Consider the following 18,666-nt stretch of genomic DNA (forward strand, 5'->3'; position numbering starts at 1 on the left):
TTGTGGCTTATTTTCATCCTGTCCTCTCGATCTCCACCTAGGGTTAGGATAAACCTAAGCATTTCGGTGACGTTGAAGTGTGGTTGAATTCAGTAGCAATATGAGACCCCTTTGTGGTGTTTCAGTGCATCTTATGATTTTGAAAATATAGGATTCTGCTTTACAGAGAAATGAAACAGTGATGCATCCCATCTACGTTATTGGAAATTGAGAATGGGTATGAGCGAGAGGTATTGACTTCAACAACATGGCTGGGGAGCTTGTACCACACTCCCACCACCCTTGGAGTAAAGAAGTGCCCGTGAATCTCTCTGTTCCCGATGAAACAGGTCCTTGCAACTTCCAGGGGCCTCTTGAAGGCTTGCAGTGATGTGCCTCGCCTCCATCTGGCACTGAAGCTACTGGGCATAGCTGAAGAGCTGGCAGGACAAGTCAGATGTATAGTGTCTCAAGGTGCAAGCCCACAGGTACCTCTCTGTTCCCTCATTCTCCCAGAGGTGAGGCACCGGGATCGTTGCCGTGTGCCCAGATGTGAAGACACAACTGGCAATTCCAAACTGAGAGGGTTTGAAAAAAAAAATGTATTCAAACATCTTCTGTTACAGGGCAATTCAGAACTAAAGCTGTCCTTCAGCCGTTGTCAAAATGGACTAAATTCTTGAAATTCACTTAAGCTCAAGCACAGAGGTTTTTAGTCTTTTAAAACATTTATGTCAATCACGATGCTGTTTTGAGCTACAGAGAGATAAACATGCCCATATGTGTGTGTTTCCCTCCAACATTTTCCTGCTCGTAAACCTCAGAGACTCCCTCGAGCCCATCCCATGCCTCTAGCACGTCTGTTCCACCTTTACAAGAACTCCGCGGTTTCCTTCACTAATTGCATTTAAAAACAAGACTAGTTACTGCAGCATACTCCTGTCATAAGCATTGCAGGAGCTGCAGTGAGATAGCTGCTCACTGCTGGGTGTGTGCTCTCTATCTCTCTCTCACATTCCTCTGCCTTCTGCTGTACATTGCTCTCTGCCTGTCTCAGCTCATCCCTGCACCTCTGGTTAACTGCAAGTTAAATTCAGGGCTGAACAGCAGCTGTAATAATAATTGCTTACACTTACATAGCGCTTTTCTGGACACTCCACTCACAGCGCTGTACAGGTAATGGGGATCCCCTCCACCACCACCACCACCAGTGTGCAGCCCCACCTGGATGATGCTCCAGTCCTCTCCCCACACACCAGCTCTCAGTGGGGAGGAGAGCAGAGTGATGAAGCCAGTTCAGAGAGGGGGGTTATTAGGAGGCCATGACTGCTAAAGGCCAGGGGGAAATATAGCCAGGACACTGGGGTACCACCCCTACTCTTCAAGAAACACCCTGGGATTTTTAATGACCACGGAGAGTCTGGACCTCGGTTTTACGTCTCATCAAAGGGACGGTGCCTTTTTACAGCAGCAACCTTCGGCTGTAAACGAAAATTAATTCAGAAAGCACCACATGCAGGCAGCATGAAGTTTCGTTCTAAATATGAGTCACGCTGACTGTAAAGATGGCCGCATGATGAAGGGTGTACTTGTGGACCTTCACTGCTCACTATCCTCGGATGTACTTATAAATTATCTACACGTAACCTCGGACGCCACAAAAAACTGCAATGCATCAAGCCTTGTTTAAGATGGTACTATAATGAATGCAAAAATAAACGAGATGCCTATTGAAAGGGATTTCTCGCATTACACAGAATACATAGAATATGAAAAGTTCAGTGACAGTGAAAATCATCATTATCGGATTAATCCAAGTACTATGTGTCTGTGAGTGGGCGCATGTAGTGCAGAGCAAATGCTTCGTTTCATTCTAGTTTCGCTTGTTACAACTACAGCCGTTTTTGGTTGCTAAACCGTGTCACGGGTCCGTTACAAATTGCTACAGACCTCTTCAGGGCTGATACAGCTCTTCTGCTTTTTCAGTGTATCTGGATTACAGATCGTGTTCCTCGAGGCCAGGAAAGAAGGGAGGGTGTAATTGTAATGTTGCTCCTGGCACTGAGAAAAAAAAATGTAAATAAAAAAAGCCGATTGCCTAGTCAGGAGCCGCCCACTGTACGAGGAAATGTGCGTTAACTCGAATGCGAACAGTGGGATTCGCTGCCTTACCTCTCTATTCTAAAATCTCAAAGTTTGTGTGTGCCGTGTGACGTCTGCTTTCCAGCAGTCGGAAGAGCGTTCTGATTGCTTTTCTCTGTGTTGGTGGTCCTTTGATGTTGGATATGACGTCTGTCAGACTCGGCATTAACGGCATTAACTGCGGGGATCCGTTTATAGAGGGTGCTGTTATACGCCTATGCAGATTCGCAGCTCCTTAGACTGCTTGGAAAAGGATTAATTTCAACAGGGGTAGTTGTTTGTTTTTTACACTACTCTTATACTCCCAAATAATCTTACACGCCAAACCAGTCACGCCTTTTGTATGCCGGGCAGCACCAGCAGCGACCAAGACTTTTTATTTTTTTCCCCAAAGAGGGGGGTGTTTTCAGACTATTTTTTCCTGCCCATCATGCTCCGGCTGATCTGCAAAACGGATCCAGTTTTCGCCCTGCTCCTCCGTTGAGGGGGGGGGGGGGGGGGGCACACGCACTCATCGTGGGCCAGTTCCGCCTTCTCCAGGACCGGGTTTGTGTGTTCCTGCCGTTGCAACACGTTAACCATCACTTGTCCTTCCTTACAAACCCAAGACAAAATGGTTTTTCTACCGGCCAGGACCCGCGGTTTTTATGCCCCTTCTGCTCCAGATCCGTGAAAAAAAAAAAAACAACAACTCCACAACTTTCTTTTTAACCGGTCGGGCGATGGGGAAAGTGCGCTGTCCAGTGTCTAGACAAGAAGTAATAAAACACCAGCCCTCGACGACTCGAACTGGCGCTGGGAACATCATGGAGATAGATAACCCCACGTTTAATAACGCCTCTTTTGCCTGGTAAAGGATTTAGTATTTATCCCTGTATCACCTCCTTTTTTTCAGTGCCCTGGTATCCCAGCACCAAGGTCCAAAATAGAGGCATCCCCCTGTCGGAAAAGCCTGTCTGTCCTCTGATTTCAGTCTTCGATGAGGAGAAGCAGGTGGTACAGATATCACTTTCCTCTTATAGCCCCGAGTCTGTACCCCAGATCGGGTCTACACAGTCCAGCCTCCCGTACTATATATAGCTGAGAAACATGGTCACGGTTCAAAAAGAAGTGCCAGCGATTAAAAGTGCTTATTGTACTTTGTACACGGCGGAGCAGAGAGAAATTGCGTTAACTATTTCAATTTTGGGGAGGGGAATTCACATTGCACGGTTAATTTGGCTCAATCGACAGGTTCCGACGGCGCGTTTGGAAAGGGTTTTCTCTTATGTTTTAAAGGCTCCGAAATCTCCAACCAGAATTTTGAAATGAAACCAGAATTTCAAACGATTCAGGCGCCCTTTTAGTTAACTGGCGGGTGTGATTTCCGTGACAGAAATATCCGATATAAGGAACTCTAGCTGAGGTCCTTTAGGTTATATGTATCGTGAACGGTACGATGTGAAATAAAGGGTATTTTCCTCTTATTAATGTGGACAATTTCCTTGTTATCATTTGTCGAGAGAAAGGTTGTTTTATTTGGTACTCTATCGGACACGGAACTGTAAAAATACGCCTTATCGAGGCATCTCAGGAAACATTTGAAAACGCTCAAAAACTGTATGAAGTACATCAATAAGACTTTAAAATATAAACAAGACCTACTGTTATCAGTATTTGGATTAACATGGACTAATTGGGGGAGAATAAGAAGCTTTAAGTACCGCTACACCTAAAACACGTGGAGAGAAATGCATTTTCATAACGCAGCTGTGTTCTAGAGCAGATAACACATATAGACCTCTAAATATGTTTAATACACCCTTTTTTTAAAATGAAACAAAATGTTATGTCTTTTAATCTTATTACCGGAGTACAAATTGAGAGAATTCTCAAAAATGAGGTCAGTATCATCTTGTAGTATTAATTAATACATTGCTTTCTCGTCATTAACAGCAAAAAAATCGGTATTATCTCATTTTTATCGTCTTTTTTTTTCTTCTGACCGCGTCAACCTTAACCACTGACTCACACCTCCCCGCTCATACGCTCCTGTCAGCTCAGCCAATGAGAGGAAAGAGTACACGTGAACGCCTCGCGGGAGCCAATCAGCGTCAGGAGTTTTTTTACAGCGCTGCGTGACCGGGTATTCCATTGTAGAAAGTAGTGCCGACAAAGACACCAGCAGCCTTAAGGATTGTGACGTAAACTGAGCTTTCGATACACCACGTTCGATTTTCAAAAATATCAATAATTGACATCGTTAGCTGTATTGCAAATTAACGAGAGTCCCCGTTTGTTTGGGTTTCTGTGTCTCGGTTTTGTTATGGTGCTGCCGGATGTATCTATGCCTCGCCCACGTAACAGTGACGTCATTTTGCGCTAAAAAGAGGGGACGCGGAATGGTTTTCAAATGAATTCTGAAATTAAAAAAAAAACGGATGAAACACAGCACAATTTAACGAAAGAAACGCCAACAGTATGAACGAACAATCGATGAGAAAAACGGCAACCCAGGTCGGTTGCATTTAATGGGCGGTGCAGAGAACCTAAACTGCTATTTAAGCCTTTCAAGTTTATCTTCTTCTTAGGTGAACTCGAGACGCCCTCCATGATTTTCCTTTTTGTGAACGTAAACACGCTTCAAGGCTTCTAAAACTGTGATGTGTAATAAGCACGGCCGTGGGCTCGTCGCGCCCGACCAATGTTTTCACAGCGCCCTACTTCCAGGGCGCCCAAGCTCCGCTATTGGGCGGGCGGCGGACTGATACGAGCGCCCAAGGGTGAGTCGCCCTCGGAAGGACACACGGCCGTGGTGGTGGCTATATAAGCGGAGGCGGATGACGAACTGCCTCATTTCTGCCCTTGAAGAACAAGAAGAAGAGAGTCGTTTTCAGATCCGTGACACGAGCGGCCCCGCTCCACCCCCCCACAGCAATGGCAGTATAACGGCGTGCAGCGGCCCAACCAGCAGCGGCAAACCCGGCAGTGCAGCGGCGAATTGCACTGGCTTTATATTTGGCAAACATGGCGTAAGTATATGTTTTGTTCCGCTTCACCCGCGGAGGTCGGAAGTGTGGTTGCGGGTTGCCAAGCAACCACTTCAGTGTGAAGTGAGGTGATCCTAAAAATGAAGGTCCGGGTCATTTTATCCGATTTCTTTTTAAATGGGTAAACCAAGACTGGTGTGCGTCAGTGTGAGAGAATGTAACGACTTTTAAACGTCAATAGTCGTTTATTGGCGATTGATGGATGATGATGGTCATTCAGTATCGGCATACGGACGAGTGATCGGGGATTACTGCAGAATTTTCAGTGGGGAGACCCGTTTACTTCATTAAAATGGGCTTATTAACGCGCTCTGCCTTGTTAATAGCGTACAGCGTGTTCATTCGTCTTGAATTAGATTCCGGCCGGTCCCCGGTATTTGATCGGCATTTGGCAACGTGGCACCCAAGTAAAATGGCGTTGGTCCCCCGCACTTCCCCAGCGCTAGGGAGTGGAGCTCCAGGAAAATGGCGTCCGTTTAGGGAGTGGGAGAGGCATGCCTCTGTACGGGCAGGGCGACGTCTGCGGCTCATCCGCCACAGCGAGTGGAGCTGGTTCTCTGTGGGAGGAGGGGGGGGGGGTGGTGGGTATTAAAGGCGCCGAACCTTTGGCCCCGCCCACACGGGTTCCCGGAATAATGGTTGCTGTAGCAACTGCCGGGCAGGGCGCCAGCGGCGGGAGACGAGATGGGCGGGGCTCCCGGTCGGGCCATGCCCATATTTGGTGTGCTTGTTTCCATTTGCGGGCGGGGTTTCCCGCGGGTTGCTGGGGGCGTCATGCTGAAAAATGTACCCATGTGACCTTCTCCTGGTTCCACAGTGTAATTACCCTCAAAATCAGACGAAAGGCAGCAAGTTGGTTTTGTTCAGTTGTACCCCAGAGATTAAAAACACATATACCCCCCCCCAATATTTTCTGGATTGCAAATATGTGAAGTAGCAGATCTTGCAAAGCTTTGAACCAGTTTAAATCCGAAGTCAGTGAGACCTGTCACTGTGAGCAAGCACTGTGAGGACATTGGGGAGATATGGAGGGGGGAGATGTGCCCCACAACAGGTAGCCCTTCGCTTTGTTTGGCGTTTGTAAATTTCCGTTAATCACACTATATTGTTTTCCTCGATTGTGTCTTTTTTTCTTTACTCACTGCTTTCTCCCTTGCTCCTGCAGGTCCCTCGAGGCAATCCTCAGCACTGCTGCAGTCGACAGCATAGAAGACCGGCTCGACTCCCCGTCATCAGCAGACTCCTCGTCGCCCCCCCTCTCTCCGCCCGCCTTGTTGCTCTGCCCTGCGCTGACCAGCCATGCTGTCGCTGAGCGCTCGCCTGGGGCTGGAGGAGCCCCTGTGGGACCAGCCGTTTCTGACGGCTGACTCCCTCGGCTCCCTCCTGGGTGAAGAGCCTCTGGAGGGGGCGGCTTCGACCCCCTCCGATGCCTCTCTCTCTCCCTCCTCCTCTCCCTCTTCCCCCTCTCTCTTCGGCTGCCCCTCTCTGGGCAAGGCTGATGATGACCTGGGCCTCCACTGGCTGTCCGCTGGCACGCTGCTGGACACCACCGCTGTGAGCAGCGGGAAAGGTGAGGCTTTGTGTCTCCGGCCTGTGTGCTTTTCATCGCGTCTGTGTCCGAAGTTTCTCCAGCGGCACCGTTCGTGCACAGAGTCTGCCATACGAAGCACCTTACAGTACAGACGTGTTCTTCGACCTCTGAGCTCCTTCAGCACTAGAGATCTGTATCCAAAAGTCTGTATTAGGGGGTGCCCTCTCCTGTTGTGATCTGGTTTGTGGGTGGCGTTTTTTTTTTCCTGGGGCTGGGAGGCTTGGCCTTGTTTTGAAGATTTCGGGGTTGGGGCAAACGCTTGCATGTTGGTCAGATCGCAACATCCAACTGTGGATGTTTAGAAATAACTGCAGTTTTTATTTTAAAAAAATCTCTAGTGCTGTTTCTTTTGAAAGTCACGCCAGTCGATGAAAACCGAAGTGCTTGTCGGCTGCTTATCCCCTCTTTGTTTCGTCTTCCTTGCTCCACAGAGTCGGAGGATGCCTTCTCCGGCATGGATTGGATGGCAGAGAAGATTGACTTGAGCGAGTTCGACCTGGATTCCCTGATGGGCTCCTGCGCGTCGGATGACCCTCCCAGCTCGCCGGAGGAGCTCATCGCTTCCTTGGAGAACGACCTGGACCTCGACCTGGACCCCCTCCCTCTCCCCGACCCCCTGCCCGCGGTCAGCGCCGACGACGCCCTCGTCCTCTCCGACACCCAGCAGGACGTGGCCGTTCCCCTGCCAGAGCTCCTGCTGCCGTTACCCATCCCCCTTCCCCTCCCCCTGGGGGGGTCCGTATCGGAGCCCCTAGCCCAGGCGGAGCCCGAGATCAAGAACGAGCCGGCGTCCCCCGTCTCGTCCCCCCCCCCTCCGGAGCCCACCTTCACCCTGGAGCTGGGCAGCGAGGTGGACGTGTCCGAGTGCGAAAGGCTGGGTGCCGGCACCCCGAAGGTGGCCGTCCTGACCCTGTCCGCCAACCAGCTCCTCCTCGTCCTGTCCACCAAGGAAGAGGCGGCCCCCTTGGACGACGGCTGCCCGTCGGACAGCGACAGCGGGATCGGCTCCGGCTGGGGCTCCCCGCAGCGCAGCCCCGTCTCCGAGGGCCCCTCCGGCGGCCCCTCGCCGCCCGCGGGCTCGGCCAGGGCCAAGCCCTACCCCTGCCCTTCCCCGGCCCCCCAAGACGAGCCGGCGCTGACCGGCAAGGTCAAGTCCGCTGGGGCCGCTGGCGCCCCCAAGGTGGTGGAGAAGAAGCTGAAGAAGATGGAGCAGAACAAGACCGCGGCCACCCGCTACCGCCAGAAGAAACGGGCCGAGCAGGAGGCTCTGGGCGTCGAGTGCACCGAGCTGGAGAAGAGGAACAAGGAGCTGACGGAGAAGGCCGACTCGATCAGCAAGGAGATCCAGTACCTGAAGGACCTGATCGAGGAAGTGCGCAGCGCCAAGAGCAGGAAAGGCCGGAGCGCTGCCTCCCCCTGAGAGGGAGACGGCCGAGTGTCGTTGGTACATTCGCGTTTGGTTCAGTTGTCATTTGTCATCGCCAAAACAGTCCCCCCTCCCCCCCCCCCGCTTCAGTGATTTTAATTTCTCTGTTCCGAATAAACCATAAACCATTTTTTACAGCCTTGATAGTCAGCCTTTTAATTCTCTCAGCATTATGGATCACGCGTTAAACCCAAATGATGAATATGGAGCTTCCCCACCCCTCCTCTCACTCCCTTTCTTCTTCATTCGTTCATTACTTGAGTTGTTCTGTACAGACGTCTTCACTTATTGTTTTTGCTTCAATGTTATTTAATAGAAGTTGGCGTGCTTTTGTCTGTATATAGTGACCTGTACTGCCCCAAGCCTTGTACAAAAATGCATTTGGTGTTTTTCTGCATAACTTTTTTTTTTCTAATAAAGCACTTAACAAAATGTTCACCTCTGATGTTGAGATCCTTTTAAATGCAGATTTAGTCTGCACAATACCAGCTCCTTGGTGTTGGGTTGCACATCTGCAATGATTAAAATGATCTGGTTTTCCAGGGTCATGCGAGTCCAGTGGAACAGCATCAGATGAGATAAAGTAGGAAAATAACACAAGTAACCCCCAGGCTAGCTGCCACTCGCGATATGGAGTGGCAATTGGGTCTTTTAGTTCTGGTGATTCTTCCTGGAATGAAGTTACTGCAGGGAGAAGGACCTGGCCAGTGGCCAGTCTTCAGAAGACGCGAGAGGGTCTGTACCGGGCAGAGCATGGCAACTGACTGGCCTCTGAAGAGTGGGGAAGAGGTCATTCTGGTGCAGTGGCTGATGGGTAATCTGCTGGTTCTGGTTTCAGTTGTGCTAATGGGGGTTTCACACTTGTTCATGGTGGCCTTCCTGTTTCCCCCCCCTAACAATTTTAACAATCCAGCCTGACAACGACACATTTTCAGCCTTAATCCAATTATTTTTTACTTTTGACAGCAGATTTTTTAAAGACCTTTTTTATAGTTCATGACCATTCACTGATTAAAGGTACAGTTTACTTAAACTGGGTTGGACATATTACAGTCATATAGCTGCTTAATTAGACCCAAGAACGAGGCTCGTTACATGAAAGGATAAAAGCTGGGAGGCAGTGAGCCCTCCGGGAGCCGAGACCCCCTGCTGTGAATTAAAGTTGTATTTATTCGTGCACAGTTCATATTTAATTGCCTGGTTTCTCACAGGGCTACTGAAGTAGGTTATGAAGGAAATTAGGCGCAGGCTTAATATTATTATAAAAGGTAAAAGTTATCAAAGAGACCGATGCTGCTGTGGTGGGGGTGGGGGAGGGAGCTAATGATTTTTTAGGCGTGTTTGCCTATTTTCCTGCTGTGCTCATGGTTTCAAAAATATCCAAATGTGCGTTGATCTAACTTCAGCGTACAGAATGATGTGTTTTAATTTAATGTATACTGATCGGGCTTGTCCAATAAGACGGCTGCGGTGCTACTGCGGACGTTTCTCCCGTTGCACGTCTGCTACCGCATTTGAATTCAGTTCTTAAACTCAGAAATTGGCACAGGGTGGATATCAACTATAAATCCAATTTAGGCCAACGTAAATACCAAAAAAAAAAATAGAAGTCAAATCGGTTTGAGGAGATCGTTTGCAAGATCTTGCTTTATGTCTTTATAGGGCGACCATGTAAACCTCGGGCAAAGCCCCCCCCCCCAAATATAATTTTGGTGTATCCCTCAAACATGGGTGATTGCATAAAGGTGCGGCTTTCATTCATTCCTCTTGTCAGTTATTACTCGTGTGGATGCGTGTACAGCTCTTCACAGACGGCACAGCCGACACGGGCTCGTCTGGTGTGTTCTGGCTGATCCCACACACAACAGCAGGATGTCACCCCGAGACAGGGTGACCCCGTGCCCTGTGCACTCTGAGCGTTTTCGTGCTCAGCACGCGTGAAGTGGCTCGAAAACGAGATAATCCCCCTTTGACGTGGTGCTCACTCAAATGAATGACCCACTGAATACGTTTGAAGTGCAAAAAACAACAACAAAAAAAAAAGGAATCTGGCGCTCGCAGCTGACTATCACCATCAGCCTTCCTCTCACATCGTGGCTGTCCAGCACAAATGCTAACACGGGCGGCTCGGTGACGCTCAGGTGTGACGAGCAAAAAGCCCTTTTTGCCCCACATACTGCAAGCGGAGAGGGCAGCCGCGCTGTTTGTTTTAGTAATCCACTTCAGTGCCGTATTAAAAAAGCAGCACACCGTATGAGTGACGATTTTCATGTTCTGCGTGTGTCACGGTGATGTAGTACTTTGTGCTTAAAACATCCAAGGCATTAACTAGCCAGCATGTCAGTGTGGTTACAAGAGAAGACAGGTGCGTGTTTGCTCGAGTGGAAAAATGACCGGGACATGGTTTTTAACTCCGTGTTTGTTTGTCTTGGAGTAGTTGCTAGGGCTCTTGACTCTCAGCCAGACAACCAGAAGGTTGGAGTTCCAGGTCAGGTACCGAACTCTTCAGCGAGACACCTCACCCGCAATGCTCCGGCACCCCCGCTGTGTAAAAGGCCAAGTGTGCGTTGGAAAAGACCAGTGAAGTGTTAAGTGTACAAAACAATCGTTGCATGCCTTAAAATATCGGTTCCGGAGCGGTTTAAGTCACTCACAGCCCTATCTCTCAATTTAAACACCAGTCTAGGCCCAGTAGGTCAGAGAGTTGAGGGGAAGCCGTCCGTCCATCACTGCTCTCTGGGAGCGCAAAGATGCGGCACAATGGAAACGTCCTGGTCGGTTTTATTGTTTTAACTTTTTTTTTTTCTCCGTGGCCCGGAAAATAAAAGGAGTGCTCACGCTCGGTTTTTGTCGACGCAAACGCTTTCCCGCTGCGCTTCATGGTTGAGCCGGTTGCGCTCACACGCCTTTAGCTTTACAATCGGAATGAGCCGGTGCTGTCCACTCTGTGCAACGATTTAAACCCCCCTACACCGACACTAGCTGAAGAAGGACGCGATTCACTCTTCCTTCTCTGTCAGCAACACCGAATTTCCTTGTATGAGTGTGTGGAGGGGGTCTGCAGTCCTCCCATGTGCCTCCCTATCTCACCTTCACCCTCCGATTTTGAACAATGAACATTATCAGCAGCAGTATTCTCTGTCGTAGGGAGGAGCAGATCTGTATATCCATATTGTGTTTGTACTGACGAGTGGCTGTCAGACTGTACTTCAGTTCCAGTGAATAGTTCAGCCTGAAGGACTATTGGGCTTCAGGGGAAGATAGTGTTTGAGCTCTTCAAACAGACATGTTCCCACCTGCCTGAACTGAGCCAAAGTGTCACTTTACAGTTGGAACCAACATTTATTGTTAGCCCTGGCCGGCTGGTCTTGCTGGAGGTATTTCATTGGATTGTCTGCTGTTGTTTTCCACATCGGACAACATCCTGACGAATTCCAACAACAAAACCATTTCACAGCTCGGGAGTTATGTCTTGGCGTGCTTGGGTGGGTGTGTGTGTGTGGCAGGTGGTGGAAATGTCACCTGCTTGCTTCTCCAGTTGCCTTCCACAGCTGTCGCAAGCTGAATGGCTTGGCCTGTTCCCCATTTCTGAGTCCCCTGAACCTCTTGTCCTTGTTCACAGACAAATTCGGGCAACTCCAGCTCCCGAAAAACCGGACAGTCTAGCACGGTGATGGAATACTAAAAGACGTTCTTTGGAAAAGGTGTTGGTGTATTTTTTAGAATGTATTTTAAACATGAAAGGACGACACAGCAGTGCAGTGGTTAGCATTGCAGCCTTGCAGCATTATTAACAAGGGCCCTGAGTTGAATTCCAGACCTGGGGTGCTGTCTGTGTGGAGTTTGCATGTTCTCCCTGTGTTCATGTGCGTTTCTTCCTGCAGTCCAAAGACATTTAAAAAATATATATATATATTACATATACAGCTCAACATCATAAATACATTCAGATCTTATTACAATAGTACATTATTGCAACTGGTAATTTATGTGAGGGCATGCTAGTAGGAGTATTGGCTTCTGGGAGAGCTGGCCCTGGTGTGGGTGTGTGTGTCTGTGTGCCCTGTGATAGACTGGCATCCTGCCTAGGGTGTTGCCTGCTTTGCACCCATTGCTTGCTGGCACAGGTTCCAAATACACCGCAACCCTGAATATGATGAATCGGTTAGAAAGTGGATGGATTATATATATATAAAAAAGTGAAAATTGGTTTAATGAAATAATATTGTAAATATGTTCATCTTTTTTTTCCATACCGTATGAGACCCTGCGCACTCGGCCTCTTCATACATTTGTGATATCACAAAGTAGAACAAGCTGAAAAGCAAGCTGAAAAGCAGATGAAGCCTGGTAATTATTTGGCGTGGACTGAGGCCTGTGGGAGGGAGTTGTGGGGAGTGTTATCTTCACTCCTGACTCCTGCGTGCTGAGATAAGCACTGTTTCAACAATGGGTATGCAGTGGAGCACCAATGTCACTTTCCTGCTAGAACTCTGCATAAAGGCAAATGGGTTCTGACCTCATACTGTTTTGTTCCAGTGATGCTTAATTCCCAGGAGAGAGGCAGATAAGACAGGTAATTCGTTGTAACAGATACAATAGGACACGCAATTCATTTGCACCTGCGTATCCTGCAGCACAGACAGCTTAGAGCAGGTTGAAGGACTCCATCTGTCCTTGCACAGGAAATTTTCAAGGCCTCTCGCTCCAATGTGGCTTGTCCTGTTAAATTCTCTAATTTAGGTGAGAAGGCTTCTCTTCTATACTCCCTGAGGCTGAGGTACAGCAGAGGCTGTTTTCATTTTTATTGAAAAAAAAAATGTGTTTGCTTTTACCTGTGTCGAGAATTGTCTGTGGTGCGAGCTGGAAAATATACTGTAGAATTTATTAAGACCAAGTACGTGATGAGACCCCCCCTGCTCTCACAGGGTATGTGAAAAAAATCCTGAACAGAACAGCAGCTCTCTTGGTCTTTGAGAGACACAGGTTATATGGATGACTTACTGGGCAAACATGGACATTCTGACTAGTGAAATCAAGAAATTCAAAATTGATCTGATCTCAGGTGAAATGAAATTTCCATAATCCTTTAAATTCCGAGCGTCCTACAACCCTTAAGATGTTTCTGAAAATTGTCTTAAAAAGAGAATCTGGGAAACAGAAGGAGTTAAGTCAACTCTAGTTTGCGACACTTCCACAGTGTCTTGTGTCTGATTTTTTTCAAACTGTTTTGTCTGCTCCGTAATCAGGCTACACCTGCAGAACAGCACATCTCAGAAAAAACTACATACTGCATCTCAATGAATGGAGCTGAATAAATATTTTTGTCTGGATAAGGTAAACTAATAATATTAATGTTGCTGTGACTACAGTAACGAGTTCAGGGCCCAGATCCTGTGAGGTTAGATCAGTGGGAGTCCACTCTGGTGCTGGGAGCTGCTGTATCTGTTGGTTTTAATTTTAGCTGGGCCCCTAATCCATCCATCTAAACAGTTTATTCGCCACAGGGTTGCAAGGCAGCCAGAGCCTATCCAGGTACAAGGCAGGATATACCCTGGTCGGGACACTAGTTCCTCTTAGGGCAGACAGACACACAGACAATCAGGTACACACTTACACCAGGTTCAGTTTTCCCAGAAACCAATTACCCTACCAGTATGTCTTTGGACTCTTGGATTAAATCAAAGCATCCTGAGGGGAAACCCACACAAACATAGGCAGAACATGCAAACTCCACACAGACAGCATCCCAGGAATTTAACACCCTGCGATGCAGCGATGCTAACCTCTACACCATGATGCATGAAATTATTTGGATAATTGTTCTGTACTCAGTCCTTATTTCCAACAGCTTCAGCACACAGAATTTTATAAGGGTAAGGCTCAACCAGCTAATTAATTGCTAATTAAGAATTTTCTTCTATATTTCCAATTCAATAGCTCTTAACAGGTGATCAGTTGATAATACACACACAGGTGGGGGTGACACTGTATCTGACACGCTCACAATGGGAGTAACCATCAGACGTGCCCACAGTGAGTCTGTGATGTTTCTTCAGCTCTGATCCAGTGGGTTATATATCAACTTTTACAAATCTCACCTGGCTTTTTAAGGGCTAAAAGAAAACTTTAGAAACAGACCTTTAACAGACAATTTAAATCAATGGAGGACACAGTGCTCTCCCTGGAGAGGGCTTGAGAACGAATGAAACCGAGGATGTGTTCTTTATTTAGCAGCCAAATCCACATTAATCACAACAATCCCATCTTAGCTGACGCAGCGTCCGGGCAACAGCTGAGATCTAACAAGTACCTTGAGTACCTGATTTCAGCTGTGCTTTCCTACTAGTTCTATACAGCAAGGTAATGGCAATTCCAGTCATTGTGCCCTCACTGTCCACTGACTTTCAAGCTTATTGGCTTTAACAGCATAGCTGGGTAGCTTGTTCCACCCTCCCACCACCCTTTGCGTAAGGAAGTGCTTCCTGATCTCAGTTTTTAATGCACGTTAAGTTTCCAGTTGTGTCCTCTGGGCCTCTTTTCACTCTTCATGCTGAACACCTTTGTTTCTTTACAAGCAGTATAGTTTTTTTGGCATGTGTCAATGCTTTCGGCTGTGTACAACTGGAAAGAAACTATGCCAGAATTTTCTAATAGGCTGCAGAAAAATAAAACCACAACTTCTTCATTTCTATTTAATGTTCTGCTTACAGCACAGTACAGCACTCGTCCCATTGAATTACAACAGTACATGTACTTTGATTTATTCTCATATGAAACAATTTAAAAAGTCATCGGTTTAGATACGGTAGGGTCACTATTCTTCTATTTTTATTTCATATCAAAGAGTTACTCTAATTTCTAGTTTCAGACCAGACAAACTTTCTTTCATTAAGGATCCTGAAGAATTGTTTCACATCCCTTCGTGTTCGTACGGTTTCTATTCCTCTAGCTCAATAATAAAAAGGTTCTGTTCCTGCAGTCTGTCAGGACATTGAGCCTTTGAATCTAGCTGCTCTCCTGTGGGCAGATTCCAGAACAGTATCTTTTCTATAACAAAATTATACAGAATATTTCAAATGGGACCATACAACTGTGTTTTTACAATTTAAAGATAACAACCCTTTGATTTGAATCAAGGGATTTCAATACACAGCAAGCAACAGAAAAGCCCCAGTGACAGGCACAACTTTCAACGGTCAGAATAATTCTCGCCACATCTTTTATGTCTAAAACGAATCGATCGGGCCTCTTTAAGAAATCACCTGGCAGTACCTTCGGCGTGCGGGGGAATCTGTCGGCATCAAGCCACGAAAAAAAACCCCAACGAGCTAGGTTAGTTGAGAAGAAAAAGCTGAAAAGCAAAACATTCCTGTGGCTGTCAAGGCTGAGTGCTCTACAGTTCAAAGCCTGTTGGGGGAATGTTGTATAGCAGCAAAGCATTGTGGGGTGACACACATACCATTGAATTGACAGACATGATACTTGGTAATTTCTAATACTTTACAATTAAATTCTAAACCCTGCAAAGAATACAATGATCTTTAAGAGCATTATTGCCTGGGGGAAGCTGACAGGGTTTTTTTTTTTTCATTTAAAAAGAAACTCAAATGTGACAATATTTCAACCAGGGTTACAAACCACAGTGCTTGTTTTCCCAGGTGCCAGGTGCACATTACAGAAAATTCAGTGCGATGAGGCTTGAGATCCTGTTTCGCATGGGCTTGACAGATTACAGAGACCGGGGCAGTGAAGGAATGAATTGTAAATTACCGGCTGAACCAGTAAACTGGTTTGGATACCTGTTTGGTTTGTTAGGGCAGGTTGTGACAACGCAGCTTTCTTTCACAGTCTCCGTTCCGCCTGGGGCACTTGCATGCCAGTGATCAGTTTGGACAGGAATGAAACAAACAAAAAAATTCCAAAAGAATATAGCCCAAGGGCAGCGTGTCTCTTTTTTTTTCGGGCTTCTAAGTTTTTTTTTCCAGCTTGATAAGGAAAGGAAAGCTGCCAGCCAGTGTTTATTCAGGGACATTGTGGGCCCGTTCCCACATTTTCCTTTCCCAGGCCTTAATCGCTGCGCCAGGACACGCCGCCCTCAGGGTGCCAGCCTTCCCTGTGCCGACAAAAAAATTCCACATCCCCAGATCCCAGCTGCAAATTCATTTGCCGGGCGGAGAGAATGTTTGTCCTCTACATTTTTCAGTTTTTGAAGTCAAGCGTCTGCACTGTATGAAAAGGCTCAGACGTGGTATTCGCCGCTAGATCGATTATTCCTGCTGCTGGCAAACATAAAAAAGGGTGTTAATACAATATTCCTCTTAATAATTCAATCGCTACTTCTGCTACTAGAACCCGCATCTACAATCGTCTTTACTACAGCTGCTACTTTGAAAGTACTTAACACTGTAAACTTCTACTGCTGCGGTCGTTAATTATTGTCTGTCACTTCATGCAAGGGAAATAACGAACAAATAATTGAATTACCGGAGGTGACACGGTAACGAGGCGGTCTAGCACTCCTGCCTTGCTCATGGGCCCCAGGTTGAGATCTGGCCTGGCGTGCCTTTTTGTGTGGAGTCTGCATGTTGCACGTTCTCTTTAGGTGCTGTAGTTCCTCCCACCTTCCACAAATGCGGTTTCTCTGATCTGTCCTCGTGAATATGCGCCCTGTCCCCGAAGGAGACCCATGGACCAATTAGCTTCTAATTACCAAACAGGCAAGACGGGCTGAAAGACTTCCTCTGGTTTGTAACCTTTCTGACGGTCTTTACACTGACAGAACGCCAGGCGCAGGCAGATGCTGAAGGGTCCTGCTGTAGAGGCAGCAGAAGATAACATAGACGAATGAAACCCACTCAGCCCCTCTTATGACGCTGCCATGACACTGGGGGAATCCCAGTCACAGTCAGCTAGTCACATAACCCAGTCCTGAACCATTGTCGTCAAACCGAAAGGCACATGTAACACCCCGAAGATGTGTCTTTTCTGCTTGGATGAGCTGAAAAGTTCACATTTTTTTTTAATACGCTAACATTCCCTTGAGCTGAATTTGCCTTGCTAAAAGCGTGGCACCGAGGCTCTTTTCTCTTTTTAATTGGAAAGGCAATTATTTCCCTCGATATACTCTGTGTATAGCTGTGTCGGCCTTGATAAAAGTGTGAATTGTTCTTTTGGATAGCTGTTGTAATATGATCTCCCCGTATCACCGGAACATGAGTTGCAAAAAATGTAAATAGCTGCTGTAAATCTTCTTGTGTGACGTTGATCTACCTGTTCTGCTGGGTTTTCTTTGTTTCATTTAAAACTACAGCGTATCCCACCCGTACCTTCTCCCTGTTACTTGCCTGAGTGATTTTCCTGTGCTGTGCCGTGAGCACTGAAAAAGAACGTGCTGACGGAGTTCTGGAGACCATTTTTTTTGTGAATGAGAAGAATTTATGTGGAATACTAAGCCCGAAAACGTAATATACAGAACTGCAGAGGCCTGAAATGCTAAAACAGTATACCAACGTTGGACAATTTAATATCTACTGACACCTGGAGAAGGCTCCGCGGCCGAAACGCTGTGTTTTCTTTCTCCTCTTTTCAGCATGGAATAAACCTTACTTGTTCCTTTACAGCCTACCCATACTGACGCAGCTCCCCACCTGAACTACTTCAATTTAATATCTATTCTCAAAATGCCACAACAAAAAGAAAACAAGTACAAAATTGAACACTATAACCTTACATTGCTAATGTGGCAATATCACCTAAATATTTATATCAAATGTATACATTGATAGTGATGTTTATTATTATTCTCTCAAGAACTTTACGTAGTATTATACAAAAGCTAACTACTGCAACAATGTAAAAACCCTGACAGTATGTATGCAACAATGTAAGAAAAAAAACTGTAAACAAAGACTTTGAAAAGGTTCATAAAATGGTTTCTCAGACGAGACGGGAAGTGAAAGACGAAAAATCTCCGAAAGACTGCAGATGCAGTGAGGGCGGGCGGGAGGAGAAGGTATAAAGGGGGCTTTAAAATTCAAAGGAAAGTGTAAAAATAGAGGCGCAGCTGAGGGGAAGCCAGGTGGACACGCTCAGTTTCTCAGAAACACAGATGAGTTCCTCTCTAGAGCTCCGACTAGTGCCAGGTGTCAGTCTGAACTAAGAGGTCGAGGCAACACGAACGGCAGAGGGGGGAAAAAACCAATCGCTTTGCAAAGTCAAACTTCCTTCCAACTAAGATAGAATTAGCCTAAAAACTGCAGATTCGGTGTATGTCAAGGGTCTCTTATTTCGACACAAGAGGGTCAACACCCTTATGACTTCGGACTGACTGCAGATGTCCACTCCGGAGGTCATGGGTTAATTTGCATCGACTTTGTGGGCGTCAGTAAAACTTAAATACAGCGAAACTCACAAAAACACCGATGAAGCAACACGAAAGGACGTCAAAGCCCGAAACTTGTACGGGAGTACGATTCTACACCAAGCAATTTCCCGTT

General features: G+C 46.9%; 1 protein-coding gene across 1 annotated transcript; it reads left to right on the forward strand.

Annotated features, from left to right (window-relative positions):
- The first annotated feature begins 4,616 nt into the window (after positions 1–4,616).
- atf4a (activating transcription factor 4a) lies at positions 4,617–8,599 on the forward strand. The gene is made up of 3 exons (XM_088929864.1): positions 4,617–5,132; positions 6,316–6,720; positions 7,173–8,599. The coding sequence occupies exons 2-3, from the start codon at positions 6,450–6,452 to the stop codon at positions 8,159–8,161; spliced, it is 1,260 nt and encodes a 419-aa protein (XP_088785990.1). The 5' UTR covers positions 4,617–5,132; positions 6,316–6,449; the 3' UTR covers positions 8,162–8,599.
- Positions 8,600–18,666: the final 10,067 nt, after the last annotated feature.

The sequence above is a fragment of the Atractosteus spatula genome, chromosome 13 (genome assembly GCF_055471065.1).
Source record: "Atractosteus spatula isolate fAtrSpa1 chromosome 13, fAtrSpa1.hap1, whole genome shotgun sequence".
Lineage (NCBI taxonomy): Eukaryota > Metazoa > Chordata > Actinopteri > Semionotiformes > Lepisosteidae > Atractosteus > Atractosteus spatula.